This window comes from Nannospalax galili, unplaced genomic scaffold, assembly GCF_000622305.1.
Source record: "Nannospalax galili isolate Female #2095 unplaced genomic scaffold, S.galili_v1.0 scaffold1023, whole genome shotgun sequence".
Lineage (NCBI taxonomy): Eukaryota > Metazoa > Chordata > Mammalia > Rodentia > Spalacidae > Nannospalax > Nannospalax galili.
Window position 1 is genome coordinate 559,913 of NW_008349234.1, and position 16,631 is coordinate 576,543.

The 16,631-nt window shown below is 47.7% G+C and overlaps 3 protein-coding genes across 3 annotated transcripts in view; 2 read left to right on the forward strand and 1 right to left on the reverse strand.

Annotated features, from left to right (window-relative positions):
• The window catches only part of Smarcd2 (SWI/SNF related, matrix associated, actin dependent regulator of chromatin, subfamily d, member 2), an 11,049-nt gene extending 6,969 nt beyond the window's left edge, over positions 1-4,080 (forward strand). The window contains exons 5-13 of the mRNA XM_008846585.3: positions 797-952; positions 1,404-1,499; positions 1,640-1,741; positions 1,870-2,031; positions 2,198-2,295; positions 2,445-2,580; positions 2,737-2,859; positions 2,998-3,099; positions 3,169-4,080. Coding sequence (XP_008844807.1) covers positions 797-952; positions 1,404-1,499; positions 1,640-1,741; positions 1,870-2,031; positions 2,198-2,295; positions 2,445-2,580; positions 2,737-2,859; positions 2,998-3,099; positions 3,169-3,222 — 1,029 coding nt within the window. The 3' untranslated portion in view covers positions 3,223-4,080. The remainder of the gene's footprint in view (positions 1-796; positions 953-1,403; positions 1,500-1,639; positions 1,742-1,869; positions 2,032-2,197; positions 2,296-2,444; positions 2,581-2,736; positions 2,860-2,997; positions 3,100-3,168) is intronic.
• Positions 4,081-4,133: 53 nt separating this feature from the next.
• Psmc5 (proteasome 26S subunit, ATPase 5) lies at positions 4,134-8,920 on the reverse strand. The gene is made up of 12 exons (XM_008846586.2): positions 8,778-8,920; positions 8,182-8,253; positions 6,626-6,695; positions 6,239-6,336; positions 6,019-6,075; positions 5,714-5,944; positions 5,231-5,357; positions 4,963-5,153; positions 4,765-4,863; positions 4,571-4,681; positions 4,373-4,459; positions 4,134-4,240 (listed from the first exon to the last, which is right to left on the reverse strand). Exons 1-12 carry the CDS (start codon positions 8,799-8,801, stop codon positions 4,187-4,189), a joined length of 1,221 nt encoding a protein of 406 aa, XP_008844808.1. The 5' UTR covers positions 8,802-8,920; the 3' UTR covers positions 4,134-4,186.
• A 143-nt stretch (positions 8,921-9,063) lies between these two features.
• Positions 9,064-16,521, forward strand: Ftsj3 (FtsJ RNA 2'-O-methyltransferase 3). The gene is made up of 21 exons (XM_008846589.3): positions 9,064-9,223; positions 9,306-9,395; positions 9,585-9,690; positions 10,314-10,360; positions 10,475-10,554; positions 11,056-11,155; positions 11,239-11,433; positions 11,510-11,625; positions 11,726-11,830; positions 11,910-12,010; positions 12,202-12,282; positions 12,370-12,510; positions 12,628-12,763; positions 14,203-14,387; positions 14,519-14,639; positions 14,712-14,971; positions 15,158-15,240; positions 15,328-15,427; positions 15,522-15,705; positions 15,779-15,873; positions 15,969-16,521. The coding sequence occupies exons 2-21, from the start codon at positions 9,329-9,331 to the stop codon at positions 16,159-16,161; spliced, it is 2,496 nt and encodes an 831-aa protein (XP_008844811.1). The 5' UTR covers positions 9,064-9,223; positions 9,306-9,328; the 3' UTR covers positions 16,162-16,521.
• The last annotated feature ends 110 nt before the right edge of the window (positions 16,522-16,631 follow it).

Below are 16,631 nucleotides of genomic sequence, written 5' to 3' on the forward strand. Positions count from 1 at the left end.
TATGTAATAAATACACACACATTTATATGTATACTTTCACACATGTATATATAGATACATCTGTATGCATGTATTTATGCATCTGCTCCTGGGTGATGACTCAAAATGTAAATCTCATAGATCATGGTAAAAGAATTGAAAGCTACCAGAGAGAGGGTAGACAGGGTAGTTACTTTCTCTTTTCCCATCCCTAAAGCAGCTTTCTTTTCTTTCCTTCTCTGTTCTTTAATTCTAGAACATACTCCCGAAAGGAGAAACATCTGTATGCATGTATTTATGCATCTGCTCCTGGGTGATGACTCAAAATGTAAATCTCATAGATCATGGTAAAAGAATTGAAAGCTACCAGAGAGAGGGTAGACAGGGTAGTTACTTTCTCTTTTCCCATCCCTAAAGCAGCTTTCTTTTCTTTCCTTCTCTGTTCTTTAATTCTAGAACATACTCCCGAAAGGAGAAGGCTTTCCAGGAGACTAGGCTATTTAAGGACTAGTATGTGTTTAAAATGTGATCTAGAGGTTTCTTTTGGGGGAAGGAGGTAGACACTCATGACCTCACGCAATGCTAGGTAATTGCTCTGCCTTGGCTCAGATTTGCCAGCACGATGTTGTATATGCCTGTCACACCACCAATCCTACTGTGCTGTCATTGTCAGCAATGCATCAGTTTGTCCCCCAGAATTGTGAGTTTTTTAAAGGCCAGCACTACTAATTTCAAACATTACTACTTATAAGGGGAAGATATGTAAGGGGAAGATTTCCAGTACATTTGTCCACCTCTAATTGTTTCTCTTCTTTAGCAAAAGCGAAAGCTCCGGATCTACATTTCCAATACATTCAGTCCCAGCAAGACAGATGGTGATAATGCAGGAACTGCAGGGACCCCAGGGGGAACCCCAGCAGCCGACAAGGTGGCTTCCTGGGAACTCCGAGTAGAGGGAAAACTCCTGGATGATGTAAGTTGGGGAAGGAGGTGCTGGCAAGGGAGGAGGCCTATGTTAGTCTAGACTGGAGCCACAGGTGGGCACTCCTTAAGAAAAGTCTTACTGTAGGGAGAGGGCACAGCTTCAGCCTATTGGAAGTTGGAGTTTTTGTTTTGTTTTTCGGTGCTGGGGATCAGTCCCAGGACCTCACACATGCTAGGTAAGTGCTCTACCACTGAGCTTTCTATAACTCAGGCTTGAGGATGAACATTTATGTAGTTATATATATATAGCTTTCCTGTAGATGACAGTCAAGTATCACTGATTGGTATGAGGTTCATAGAGAGCGAGCCCTTTTCCTCCCACTATGCCCACTCTGTCTGCTTCTTCAGGGCCCATGATTGTGCCTTAAACTCTAGAATTGAAATGTTGCTTCTTTTTTGATGAGAGAACTTAGCATCTTTACACCCCTTTCCATTCCCAGCCTAGCAAACAGAAGAGGAAGTTTTCTTCATTCTTTAAGAGCCTTGTCATTGAGTTGGACAAGGAACTGTATGGGCCTGACAACCACTTGGTGGAGGTGAGTGTGGCCCTAGCGTTTGGGAGGGACAAATAGTTGTTTGGGGACACTGAACATAAGCTGGTAATGGCTGAGTGGGATAGCTTTAGCTACTTGGAGCCTAGTTAGTAATAAAAGGCATCTCCCCTCTTCCCTGTCAGTGGCACCGGATGCCCACCACCCAGGAAACAGATGGCTTTCAGGTGAAACGGCCAGGAGATCTCAATGTCAAGTGTACCCTCCTGCTCATGCTGGATCATCAGGTGACAGATGCCCAGGGGTCCTGCCTGGGGCCAGAGAGATTCATGTAGGGGAGGGGAGCAGAGTCCTAGAAATCCTTCCTTTTGGTTTTTCACAAGAAACCTTCCTGCCTCTCTCTGTCCATTCCCAGCCTCCTCAGTATAAACTGGACCCCCGACTAGCCAGGTTGCTGGGAGTGCACACACAGACAAGGGCTGCCATCATGCAGGCCCTGTGGCTTTACATCAAACACAACCAGCTGCAGGATGGGCATGAGCGCGAGTACATCAATTGCAACCGTTACTTCCGTCAGGTTAGCTGGTGCCATCCTCTTGTTCTCTCAATCCCTGGCTTATCTGCTGCTCTAGAACCTTAGTGGGCTAGTTCTTAGCCACTCTTCTGACTGCTGTCTAGTGGCTCTGGAATGGTCTTACTTCCCCATGCCTCAGACATCACCAAGCCTTTGGTGATCTTTCCAGATCTTCAGCTGTGGCCGACTCCGTTTCTCTGAGATTCCTATGAAGCTGGCTGGATTGCTGCAGCATCCAGATCCCATTGTTATCAACCATGTCATTAGGTAAATGGAAAGGCTTTTGAAGAGCAGTCACCCTTTGCTTGATGGAAAGACAAAGGGAGAAACCTTACTGTAATGTAAGCATAGAATTGTCAGGTGATGGGATGGACACAGCCACATGCTTCCCTTCCTTTCTTGTGTGTTGTCTATAGTGTGGATCCCAATGACCAGAAGAAGACGGCCTGTTATGACATTGATGTGGAGGTGGATGACCCACTGAAGGCCCAGATGAGCAACTTTCTGGCCTCTACCACCAACCAGCAGGAAATTGCATCTCTTGATGTCAAGGTGGGTCCTCTGCCTCCACAGCCTCATCTGGGGCCAGAGTAAGGATGAGCTGATCTGTTACTTCCATACAGCACATTGAAAACAGGACCTCTGGCCCGAGGTCTGAAAACTGTTCCTAGGGCTGGAGCACATTTGACACATGTACGCCTTCCTCAGATCCATGAGACTATTGAGTCCATCAATCAGCTGAAGACCCAGAGAGATTTCATGCTCAGCTTTAGCACTGACCCCCAGGACTTCATCCAGGAATGGCTCCGTTCCCAACGTCGAGACCTCAAGGTGTAGTCCTCTTTCCTGAAGGGGGTTCCATGTGAAACCCTTGGGTGATTGCACCCCAAAGCACTATTCCAGTCCTAGGGCAGGCAGATCAGCTCAGGGGTAGGAATTATGCAGTGGCTTATCCCTGGTTCTTTACAGATCATCACTGATGTGATTGGAAATCCTGAGGAGGAGAGACGAGCTGCTTTCTACCACCAGCCCTGGGCCCAGGAAGCAGTTGGGCGGCACATCTTTGCCAAGGTGAGGCCCTGCCGTTTTATCCTTCTCTGGTCGAATAGCTGAAGTCTCAGCTATGTTTTCTTTCTCCAGGTGCAGCAGCGAAGACAGGAACTGGAACAGGTGCTGGGAATTCGTCTGACCTAACTGCTCAGGGATCTCTTCCTTCTTTCCCACCCCTGGAACCTGGCGGGAGACGTAGGATGGGGTGAGGTGTGTCTCCTGTCACCCTCTACTCCCCAGCTTTAGTTTCATAAATGTAGTGTTAGGATTCCTCATTGCTTGGTCCCCAAAGCCTTATTACCTACTTTATTGCATTGGCTTTAATTGGGTTCCCAAGATGCAGTCTCAGCCCCTGCAGGCAGGCCCAAGTAGGACTGCTAGAGGTTGTGTTTTACCGTTGTAACAGACATTTCTGAACCAAAGGCTGCTGGGTTTGCATGTTTACAGGCTGTACCCTTAGGCCAGTGTCAGAGCTGGCTCTGGGGAGCTAGGCAAGGAGGAGGCCCAGCCCAGGCTCTTCCTGGCTTTTTTCAACCAAAGTTCTTTGCCATTCCTACAAGCCCAGCCTTGCTGCTGGTTTTTCCTTTCCTTTGGGTATTTGCACTATTTGGGGAGCAGGTTTTCTATATGGGAGCCACTTTTTTGTACAGGGGTAATTAGGGTTTTTCAGGGGGCCCTATTTGGTACCTCCTTCCTTACTTTTCACAATCTATGCAAGCGGCTACAGCCGCCATCATCTCCTGGGATGCAGTGGGGCTGCCCACCTCCAGCTGCTTAAGCAGGGGAAGGTGGCATCTCCCAGAGGGTGGGGATGTGCCAGTTCTCTCTAGCCCAGCTAAGGTAGGGGTGCGTGCATGGTGGAGGGCAGGGTTAGCTTAAGGGGAAAGCTGGGAGGACTGTTGTTACCCTTTGTGGAGTTTGGTAGAGGGTGGGCCTAAGGCTTGGCAAATGCCACTTCTGGCATGTTTGGAAATTTCCAAATAAATTCTTTCATTTATTGGTGGTGCCCAGACCCGGTCATTGAACAGCACAGCCACTTATTAACAGACACGTTCTAGAGTTTTTTGCACAGACCTTTATTTGAGGGATCCACACAAAGGACATACCCTCACTTCCATAGTTTCTTGATGGACATGTTTTTCTCACTATCCTTTTGCATGACCTGGGGAGAGAAGGGGAGAAAAGAGTATGCATGGGTGTGCATCCATGTGTGAGCAGAAATTTATGAACTGCATGGCCATAAGCTTAGCCTCTGCTCCAGCAAGGGCAGAAAGGTGAAGGTGGATGCACATACCTTGGCTACTGCCATCTCAAAGTCTTCCTGGGTGACATGGACTCGCCGTTCCCGAAGGGCATACATGCCTGCTTCTGTGCACACACCCTGAGCAGAAAAGAGAGGCTGAGGCCCTGCTCCTGGGCCTCTTAATACTGAGTTGGCTCTTAAACCCAGAGTCTCCTCCTACTGCCCTGCTTTCCAGAAGACTCCAATTACCTTTACTTCAGCCCCCGATGCTCCTGGCATCAGTTCAGCAATTTTTCTCAGGTTGATCCCCCTGGTCAAGTTCATTTTTCGAGAGTGGATTTTCAAAATGTCCAACCGGGCCTAGAGATAAAAGAAAAAAAATCCTGACCACTGCACTCTACCCGCAAGAGTCAGAGTCACTCCAGGCACCACCCACCACAGACCTCCTCGTTGGGGGGTGGGAATTCAATTTTTCTGTCGATCCTCCCAGGGCGAAGTAGGGCAGAGTCCAGGATATCAATCCTATTAGTGGCCATGATAACCTGGGAAGAGAAAGGGGGTAGAACCAGTTAAGCTCCACTTTGGCCTGCATGCCCCCTCACACCTTTACCTGGCTCACCTGGAAGCCTGTATCACCTCACCTTGATGTTCTTGGTGGCCTCAAAGCCATCCAGCTGGTTGAGCAGCTCCAGCATTGTGCGCTGCACTTCACTGTCCCCTCCAGAGCCTCCTTCCAGTCTTGAGGAGCCAATAGAGTCAATCTCATCCATGAAGATGATAGATGGAGCATGTTCTCGTGCCATGACAAACAGCTCCCTTACCATCCTTGCCCCTAGGCAGAGGCCAACCTGGCATTAGGAACTAATGAACATCCTACTTTCAACCAGCTCACATTCTTAAGCCAGTTACCTTCCCCGATGAATTTCTGTACCAGTTCAGAGCCAGAGACACGAATAAAGGTACAGTCTGTATGATGAGCCACAGCTCGGGCCAACAGTGTCTTTCCAGTGCCTGGGGGTCCATACAGCAGCACTCCCTAGGGACAATATACACTTAGGGAAAAAAACCAACCCCTTTCATATAGTGAACATTTACTAAATACTGGCTTTCAGATCCTTTAAGTGAGATAAAGGATGAAAAAATGAAAACAGAAGTCTTTTCTGATGTGTCCAAACTAGTTTAGTGCTCTAGAAATATCCCCTTCTAGCTACTGTTCAGCAGCGAAGGCAACCCCCTGGGTCTACTCTGGGGCAAGAGGAATGAGTATAGCCAGCTTCCAGGAAAGTCTGCTTTTTTATTTTTCCCTGTCTTTGAGACAGGGTCTCCCTGTAGCCCCAGCTGGTGTGGAACTCACTAGACCAGGCTGACCTTGAACAAAAGTCAGCTTCTTACCTTTGGCTGTGCAATGCCCAGTGCTTCAAAAAGCTCAGGGTGTTTCACAGGCAGCTCAATTACTTCTTTGATCTCCTTGATCTGCTTGTCCAGCCCACCGATCATCTCATAAGTTGAATCTGGCACCTTTTCCACCATCATTAGTGACACCAAAGGGTCCACCTTGTTAGGAAGGATCTTATGCAGAGTGTAGCTGTCGTTTCTTAAAGCAACCCGGCAATTGGGTGTTACCTGGATTGAAGGGATGAGCTTTAGAAGTGTGATAAGAGCTGCTCCCCCCACCCAACCGCACCTGCTGCACTTACATCATTGATGTCAATGTTCTTGTCCACATCAACAACAAATTTGCCCTCAGGATGTACCTGAAGAAATAAGAGCCTCTAGAGTCACCACATCATCAGCCCTAACCAGGAATAACCCATGGGAGTCCTAGAATAACATGACAGAACTCTTGTCTTCCCCAGGGGGCTTCATGAAAAAGGGTGGGGATGCAATGGCCTGGTCCTGGGGTCATGCTGCTGTTACCTTGACCAACACTTTTTTCTTATCCATGGCCCGGACTACTTCTCCAACATAGGAGCCCTGTTCCTGCAGCAGCTGCAGTTCCTCCCGCAACAGACGAACTAGATGACAAAAAATAGTCACCTAACTTCTTTGCTGTGCCTTCTTGGGACTCACTCCAGTTTGCAAGAACTAAGGACCTTAACATTTGGAAGGGAAAGTCCCAAGAACTCATGTCTTGAAGGGGATTACAGTGGATCTCTGCAGAGATGTGCAGGGAAACAACTACATAATGACAGTGGAAAGCATCTCCTCAGCCTGAGAGGAGACACTTGAGCAGTTAGATTAGGAACAGCCAGACCTCGGGCTTCAAGCTGCCGACACACAGCTTCCCATCTTCTCCCCTCTCACCTTTGGCATTCAGCTCATTTCTCTGTGCTTGCAGTCTCCGGAGATTTTGGCTCTTATCGTTTACAATCAACTGTGGAGGACAAGAGACAAATCCCATTACTCAAAGGCAATAATATCCTATAGGAGACTGGATCTTGGCTGAAACCCTCACAGGCAGGTGTGAACTGCAAGACACTTGCTCATTTGAGATTCTCCAGTAGCATCATTAAGACCCTGTCCTGTTCTCCCTCAGGAGCCTAAGACAGCCATCACAAAAGGCTTGTCCACTTCTGGTCTAGAAATAACAGTTTAAAAGATAGGCACAGGAGCTGTAGAGCGATGGCTCAGTGGTTAAGAGCACTGGGTGCTCCTGCAGAGGACCTGGGTTCAGTTCCCAGGTACCTACATGATAGCTAACTGTCCATAATTTCAGTTTCAAGGAGTCCAACATCCTCTTGGAGAGGACCTGGGTTTAGTTCCCAGGTACCCACATGGTAGCTAACAACCATCTATAATTTCAGTTTCAGGGAGTCCAACATCCTCCTCTTTTGCCCTCCACAACATTGCATGACACGGGTACACTTATATACATGCAGGCAAAACGGTCATACACATAAAAACATTTTTTAAAAGGTACGCACAGTGGCACAGGCCTATAATTCCAACACTGAGGAGGCTGAGGCTGGAGGCTAGAGAGTTTTAGGCAAGTCTGGGTTACACAGATCCTGTCGTAAGCAATCAGGTAAACAAGCAAACAAAAATATAAAGCAAATGCAAGACACAAGATATGTTTCCAGACTGCACATGGACACATCATCCACTATCCTTTATTTCAGGCCTGAGATACAAAATCACATGTAGATGCATCAAACAACAGTAAACCAAATACCTGGAAATGCATCTGGAGCTCAGAAATTTTCTTTGTGGCTTTCCAACACTGCTTACATTATTTCCCACACTTCTCTGGCTCAGCTCTTTAGATTGGAGCACTGAGTAACCCAGTTCATTCCACTTAGTCCCTATGACATCAGCATTGTCCAGACCCAACCTGCTGTGGTGGGGATTACAGGTGTGGCTGCTACATCCCATTTAGTGGTATTTTTCTATTAAAATTTGACTTTTGAAGATGAGTAATTGAATACTACTGCTCTCAATGGGGTGAATCTTAAAGACAAAAAAGATTATTCATATACCTCATGCAGCAGCATGTTATGGATACTTTTCTAAAAAAGTTCAAAGAAGGGCCTGGAGACATGGCTCAGAAGTTAAGAACTCTTACTGCTCTTGCAGAGTATCCAGGTTCAGTTCCCAACACCCATATGAGGCCTCAAAACCACCTGTAACTCCAGTTCTAGGGGATCTAACACACTCTTCTGGCCTCCATGGGCACCTGCACACACGTGGTGCACATACACTAAACACAGGTGCACAGACATACACATAATATTTATAAAAACTACAAAGAAACAGTATAGGAAAAGAATTCTTCCACTGCACTCCCAATGGAATTACATGGAAGTGCGGAAATCCGTTTCTCTGTTCTTATCCCCGCCTAGCTCTTTCCAGACTCTACTCACCTGGAGTTCTTCAATCTTGGACAGGTAATATTGGCGGAGTCCACTGCCTGCCTTCCCCTCTTCCAGTTCCATCTGAAGACACAGTATGGTTATTAAACATGGGCCTAAACATCCGATATCCTTCTGGCACTTGATAGGACTTAAGACACAAAACCACCCTTCCTCCCCCCAGCTCATTCCTTTTTCTCACAAATCTCGATAGATGAGGTTTCTGGGTTCTTGTTCCTAATCCTTCCTTTTGAACGCGCTAAAAGGATGCAAGTACTGCCTACCTAAGACTTTGAGTAGATCACGGGGCACTTTACACTGTGGCAAAACCTCTGAACCCAAGGGTTATTACTACAGACACAGCTTGTAGGGAGGACGGGAGACCTAGCTCCGCATAAGCCCATTCCCGGTCGCCTACTCCCCTCACTCTGCTCACCCGGGGCAGCGCTGACACAGCAGATCCAGTCCCAGGCAGGGCCCAGTCTGGCCGGATCCACCCACTCCTAATCCACCCGACCCTCTAGCTTGTAGCCACTCCGCCCTTCAGACGCCCCTCGCGCGGCACCCGCATCCGGTCGCCGTCTCGTAGCCAGCGCAGGCGACCTTACCTGCTCCGGCCCGTCAAGCGCCATCTTCCCTCCTCTGCAGAGACCGCCGGCATCCGAGACCCCCCTGGCGCGCAGGCGCGGAAGTGAAGGCTTCGGCCTGGCACCCGGCAGAAGAGTTCCGGGTCAATGGGCAGGGTGTGTGGCGAGAAGGGGCGGTGGTACTGGCTACCGGAAGCCTATGGAGGGGGTGGAGAGACGTGTAGCTAGTAAGTTGCTTCTGATACTCTAGCTTAGTAATTGTTTCTCGTGCTTGCCCTTCCTGGCGCCCACTTCCAACTTTTAAGATATGCAGAGGCCATTTGTGGCCACATTCAAAATGGCGGAAACTCGGAGCCAGGGACGCAGACGTTCGCGGAAGCGGAAATGCGCTTGTTGCCTACATGTGCTGCTCTAAAAGTGGAGAAAACCGTGCGGAGTTCAGAAGCGTCTTTCCAACCCTAGGACTCGTGAGTGCTTGCCGCGGAAAGTGGGAACAGGGGCGGAATCCAGTGCTCAAGAAGATGTTCGCAACTTTGTCTTTCTCCTTAGATTGAGAGGCATTCCATTCCGCCATGGGCAAGAAAGGGAAAGTAGGCAAGAGCCGGCGGGACAAATTCTACCATTTGGCCAAGGAGACCGGTGAGTTAGGGTTCGCGCTGAGAGTGAACGGGAGATCAGTCTTGTCCGCATTTGTTTCACCTTTCCGAATGATAGATTTCTTTTCCGCAGAGGAGGGCGGAGGGTTGAGGCTGTAGAACTGCTAGAATACCCCTCCGTAGACGACGTTGTTTTATACACACCCCTTACCCCCTACCCCCCGCCGCCCAGGTTATCGTTCGCGCTCGGCTTTCAAGCTGATCCAGCTCAATCGCCGCTTTCAGTTCCTGCAGAAAGCCCGGGCCTTGCTGGACCTGTGTGCTGCACCTGGAGGATGGTAACATTTGATTTCTGGTGGCACTTCCCTGGCCCTGGTTGGCTTAGAGTTGGAGGAGGATGGGAATTGGAACGAACTCTCCCCATCCCCGTTGACAGTAATTCCAGGCTCAGGTTAATATAACTATTCCAGAGTATAGGTCGCTCCTAAGCTTTGGGGGGGCAGCTTCCTTATTTTCATTTCTACTGGGGACTGAACCTAAAGAACTCACTCATGCTAGGCAGTGCTCTACGGTCTAGCTATATTCCTCTATTATTATATATTGAGACAGGGTCTCACCAAGTTGCCCAGGCCAGCCTTGAAATTTCAGTCTTTCAGCCTCAGCCTCCCCACTAGTTGGGATCATAGGCCTGTGTCACTAGACCCTGCTCAAGTTTTTTTTTCCTTCTGTTTTTGAGACAGGGTCTCTCTGTAGCCCCAGCTGGACTGGAACTCACTGTGTAGGCTGGCTGGCAGGCCTTGATCTCACAGAGCTCCCTCATGGATGTGCCTCCCTCTCCCTTCTTGATTGTGGAGAAAAGTCTGAATATGTATGTGTTTAGGCCACTACACTTGACAGGTGCCCCTAAAGGGGGTGGTTGTTAAAGGAAGGAAAGGTATTTGAATCTCTGTCCCTTTCATAGGCTGCAGGTGGCTGCAAAGTTTATGCCTGTGTCCAGTCTTATTGTGGGTGAGTGACTCCTGGGTATTTGAGGGAGGGGATTGAGGCACTAACTTTGTCCTCCATCTCCCTCTACCTTGCTTGAGGCAGCCCTTTAGAATACTCTGACCTCACTTCTTCCAGGAGTAGACCTGGTTCCAATCAAGCCTCTTCCCAATGTGGTGACTCTCCAGGAAGACATCACAACAGAACGCTGTAGGCAGGTAACAAGAATCTCCTTTCCTGCCCGTTTACATGCAAACACTGTCTCCTAAAGTTAAAAAACTTCCCAATTTGCTGTGCTTTTCAACAGGTGCCTAAATGACAAGGCCCGTGACAACACTGGTGTCCACTCCATCTTTACTTAGAAATGGGTGTTTTTATTTTTTTCTTGGGATGGGAATCTATGTACCTCACTGTGTAGCCCAGGCTGGCCTTGAACTTGCAGTCTTCCTGCCTCTGCCTCTTGAGTGCTGGGGTTATAGGCATGTGCCACCATGCCTGGCAGGGATGGTGTTATGAATTGGAAGGACAGAGCTTTTCAGTGATGTTCCTTCAAATGAACTCGCACTGTAACCTTTGTAAAGACCAAGGTATCATTTGTTTCTTGCCAGTGCCTGGTACAGGCTGTCACCAGTGGTGGGCACTCAGTAAATGGCTGGGCAGAGTCTCTATTCTTAGCCATTCTTGTGTTTTGTTGCCATAAAGCCTTTACTTTTCATTAGGCTCTGAGGAAGGAGCTGAAGACCTGGAAAGTTGACGTTGTGCTCAACGATGGGGCCCCCAACGTTGGGGCAAGCTGGGTCCACGATGCTTACTCACAAGGTGCAGGGAATGAGGCGCTTGGAGGGTGAGGGTGGCACTCCCTGAGGCTGCAGAGGTCCTCACTGACTGTCTCTATCTTACAGCTCACTTGACACTGATGGCTCTGCGTTTGGCTTGTGATTTTTTGGCTCGAGGTGGCTGTTTCATCACAAAGGTCTTCCGTTCCCGTGACTATCAGCCCCTGCTATGGATCTTTCAGCAGCTGTTCCACCATGTCCAGGCCACCAAGCCCCAAGCCTCTCGCCATGAATCTGCAGAAATCTTTGTAGTCTGCCAGGGTGGGCATCAGTTCTTTCTTGTGACTCAGCCCCCCAATTGTGAAAGCATACTTTTAAGTCTACCTTATCATTTTAGGATTCCTGGCTCCTGACAAGGTTGATGGTAAATTCTTTGATCCCAAGTTTGCCTTTAAGGAGGTTGAAGTTCAGGCTAAGACTGTTACTGAGTTGGTGACTAAGAAGAAGCCAAAGGTGTTTTTCAGAAATGGGTCTTGTAACTGGGAATGGGGCCCAGTGGGTCCTTTGGATACCCAAGAAGGTACTGCCTAACCATCTTTATTTCCCTTCTAAGGCTGAAGGTTATGCCGAAGGTGACTTCACTCTTTATCACCGAACCTCAGTCACTGACTTCTTGCGAGCTGTCAATCCTGTTGACTTCCTCTCTAAGGCCAGCGAAGTGAGTTCCTAGAATGAGGGATAGAAGGGAGCTTTAGAGACAAGACCAGAAAAGTCTCATTCTTTTGCCTCACAAATAGATTTCAATAGATGATGAAGAGTTGGCACACCATCCAGCCACAACTGAGGACATACAAGCCTGCTGCCAGGACATCAAAGTGCTGGGACGCAAGGAGCTCAGGTACATGGTGGGTATAGGGGCCAGGGGAGTTAAGGCAGGGACCAGCCTGTAAAGGCTGTGATGTTGGCTGAGAACCAGGATTCTGTTGAAGTTTGTGACTGAAGCTTGAAATTTGGTGTGGATGTAAAGGAGGGGACAGGGACAAAGGTGGAGATGGTTAAGACTTGTCAGTAATAGTATTTCTTGGGCAGGTCTTTACTAAATTGGAGAACAAAGCTTAGGCGGTATGTGGCCAAGAAGCTGAAAGAGCAAGCAAAGGCCCTAGACATCAGGTGAGGAGGGAAACCTGGGTTGGGTAGGATTGGGTGTTAGAGGAAGTGTGCCTGTGAAAATAAGCAAACTCCGGTCTATTTTGTCAGCCTCAGCTCAGAAGAGGAAGAAGGTGATGAAGAAGAGCCAGCAGCTGAGACAAAGAAGGTGTCTAAGGAGGAAGAGGAGGAGGAACAGCTTAACCGGACCCTGGCAGAAATGAAGGCCCAGGAGGTAGCAGAGCTAAAGAGGTGAGGGGCTCTGGGGAGGACTTTGAGGACCTCTAGTCAGAGTTCCTAAGTACGTGAATGGCACGTGAATGGTTTTTGGAGCTGGTGCCCATTAAATCCTTCAACCTGTCCATTCAGGAAGAAAAAGAAGCTGCTGCGTGAGCAGAGAAAGCAGCGTGAGCGCATAGAACTGAAGATGGATTTGCCTGGGGTTTCCATTGCAGATGAGGGGGAGACTGGCATGTTCTCCCTACGTACCATCCGGGGTCAGCAGGTAAGGACGGCTGAAGGTACAGATAGGGATTGGGCTATTTATCTGGAGGTAGAAGACATTGGATTAAGTGAACTGATTATGGGGTTTGGTTGTTTCATTCACTCATAAAATTACTTTGTGAGGAGACTATAGGGAAAAAAAAAAAAAGCCCTGTGACGCGAACACCAAAAAGAAACAGACCTAATATGAAATCAGGAAGATTTGTGCAGCGTGATATCAGTTTATCCTTATAGAATATAGGCTAGAATATTAAGACCTTACATTCTGCCAGTGTTGTGTTACACACCTTAAATCCCAACACTGGGAGGTAGGGGCAGATGGATCTCTGTGAGATTGAGGCCAGCCTGACCTACATGGTTCCAGGCCAACTGGGGCTACAGGGAGACTGTCTCAAAAACCAAATAAAGTAAAAAAGACCTTGCATTAAACTGCTGGGTGGTGCTTCTGTCAAATACTGAAGAACATGCTTTTCCTGTCACAGACAATAGAACAGATGCAATCTTTAGCTCCATCTCTACCACTTGAGTTCTATGACTGACAACCACATACCATCTCTTAGCCCATTTCCTTATCTGTAAAACAAGAATACACCTTATCTACTGGGAGTTTTGTGGCAAAGTAGCCACTAAAACTTTTAATATTTTATATTATGTATTTTATCTCACGTGTATGAGTATATTGCTTGTGTGTAAGTGCGCCCATGTGATGCAATGCCAGTACAGTGGAGGTCAGAAGAGAGCATTGGATCCACTGGAACTGGAATTACTGAAGTTATTATCTGCCATATGGGTGCTGGGAACCATATTTGGGTCTTTTGTAAGAGCAGTCAGTGTTCTTAACTACTGAGCAACTTCTCCAGCCCCAAAGAATTAGCTTTAAAAAAGAGTATGTTCTGACATTCAAGAAATGGTACCTATGTTATTTTTATGTGTGTTTTGTGCATATAATGCACAAAAGAGGGCATTAGATCCCCTGGAACTGGGGTTATAGATAGTTGTTAGCCACCATGTAGTTGCTGGGAACCCAGTCCAGGTCCTCTGCAAAAGCAGACAGTTAATCTTAATCACTGAGCAACCTCCCCAGCCCCAGAGAATTAGATTGTTTTTTTTTTTTTTTTTAAAAAAAGTACATTCTGACATTCAAGAAATGGTACCTATGTCTGTCGTGAGAAAACACGTTAAAGCTCTGAGTGGTTGAAGGGGATCAGTTCTGTTAGGTGTATGTTTCAGTGGGATCAAATGTGTGAATGGCATACACAGGCAATTCAGGTGGCTTCTGAGATTTTTAAACTAGTCAGTGGGAACAGAGCAGAATTGGCTGTTTTAGATAGGCTGATGACTTCCTTGGTCACAGCTGAAGTGTAAGAGTTTAACATATTTGCCAGTATTCTTACTGATGTTGCTGAGAGTACTAGAATCTATGTTCCTGTTAAATTTCAGTTGTTAGAGGAAGTAACACAAGGGGACATGAGTGCTGCAGACACGTTTCTATCTGATCTGCCAAGGGATGACATCTATGTGTCAGATGCTGAGGATGATGATGAAGATACTTCTCTGGAAAGTGATCTGGATCCAGAGGAGCTGGCAGGAGTCCAGGGACAGTCGGGTCTGAAGGACCAAAAGTGGTAAGGGCTCTGAGAAGGGTGCTGCCATCATTAGCTTCATTCCTGATACCACTGGTATCGGCACTGCCGGAGACTGAGAGAACAAGGCCTCTGGGGGTCACAGAGCTTCACCCCTTTCCTTTGGTCTACAGCTCACCGTTTGCTCAAATAGATGATGAAAAAGAGGAAGAGGAGGAAGAGAATCCATTGCTGGTACCACTGGAGGGAAAGGCAGTGCTGCAGGAAGAACAAGCTAGCCTGTGGTTCTCAAAGGTAACAGCTGAGGAGACTGATGGGATGGTGGCATTCCCTGGGAAGAGGGTTGCTGAGATTTTCCTGTCACAGGATGGCTTCAGTGGGATTGAGGATGATGCTGATGAGGCCCTAGAGATCAGTCAGGCCCAGCTGTTGTATAAGAGCCATCAGAAGGGGAAGCAGCAGCCACCTCCACCTAGTTTGAAGACTGAGAGGAAACCTGTCCAGTACCAGAATGAGGTCCCTAAGGAGACTGAGGCTATTTCAGGGACAGAAGCTACCATTGACCCTGGAGAAGACCGAGATGACAGCTCAGACAGTGACACTAGTAGCAGTGAGGATGAAGAAAGGTGAGTAGGTACAGCCAGTGGGAAAGGGGTGAAGCAGCAGTTTCAGTCATTTTCCTAAATTGGGGGTTTTCAGCCTTGGGTGTCTGTGATGTGGTAGCAAAGTTTGTGCAATTTTATTAAGTGGGAGGTGGGAAGTTGGAATGTGTGGTTGAAGAGGATGGGACTCAATCCTGCTCTCTTCCACAGTTGGAAAACATCCCATGGCATGAAACGAAGCCGTGGGCCTAAGTTGGATGATGGGTTTGAAGTAGTACCTATTGAGGACCCAGGTAAGAGCTGTGCACAACAGTGGAGAGAAACCAGTGGCAGTTTCAGTGCTGAGAATCCAGCTTTGACTTTTGTCTTTTCCTCTCTAGTAAAACATCGGATTCTGGACCCCGAAGGCCTTGCTCTAGGTGCTGTAATTGCCTCTTCGAAAAAGGCCAAGAGAGACCTCATAGATAACTCCTTCAACCGGTAAGTGAACAGAACAGCATGAGGTGCAGTGGGCTAAGTGAATGATTTCTTCCTTAGAAAAAAACATGTTAAGACTAGTATCCTCTCCACTCAGGTATGCATTTAATGAAGATGAGGGGGACCTCCCAGAGTGGTTTGTACAGGAAGAGAAGCAGCACCGGATACGCCAGCTGCCTATTGACAAGAAGGAGGTAGAGCATTACCGAAAACGCTGGCGGGAAATCAATGCACGACCTATCAAAAAAGTGGCTGAGGCTAAGGCCAGAAAGAAACGAAGGGTAAGTAGTAGAGGTTAGGACTCTGTGGGACGGTAATGAGGAAACAGGTCATCTAACAGAGAGTCCCTCCCAGATGCTGAAGAAGCTGGAGCAGACCAAGAAGAAGGCAGAGGCTGTGGTGAACACAGTGGATATTTCAGAACGAGAAAAGGTGGCACAGCTGCGAAGGTAATTCAGCAGATGATACCAACAGATGATACACAGACAAGGGTGAAATAGAGCAACAGAAAGCAATCCTTTAACCTGTTTCTTTTCTTTTACAGTCTCTACAAGAAGGCTGGGCTTGGCAAGGAGAAGCGCCAGGTTACCTATGTAGTAGCCAAAAAAGGTGTAGGGCGTAAGGTGAGGCGGCCAGCTGGAGTCAGAGGTCATTTCAAGGTAGTAGACTCTAGGATGAAAAAGGACCAGAGAGCACAGCAACGCAAGGAGCAGAAGAAAAAATACAAACACAAGTGAGCACAGCTCCCCAGATCTCTGCAAAGACTAAAGAAAGACTAGAAAGGAGGAGTGGCGTAGGTCACTGTGGCAGCTTTGGTGCCTGCTGTTGTTGCTCAGAAGATGGGGAGATATTGGGTACCTATAATTCTGTAATATTCTTGAACAGTGGCCTGAAGGACGGTCTCCCATAAAAGCACCAAGAATCATCTTTTTCATGATAGGACCTCCTTCCCCCAAACTTCCATGAAGAACTTGAGAAGGAAACTAAGGGGCAATTCCATGAATGTGGCCTTTGTTGTAGCCTATTCTTGGCATGTGGCCTTTTGGAGAGTCCTCCCCCTTTTCCCATTATTAGCTTAATAAAATGATGATAGAAGAGATGTCTTTTCTGATAAGTTTAATAAGCAAGCACTTCCCCACATTTCACATCATGGGCCACATTGTTCCAAGTCATAATTTAATATGTACCAACCATGGTAAGGTAGAAA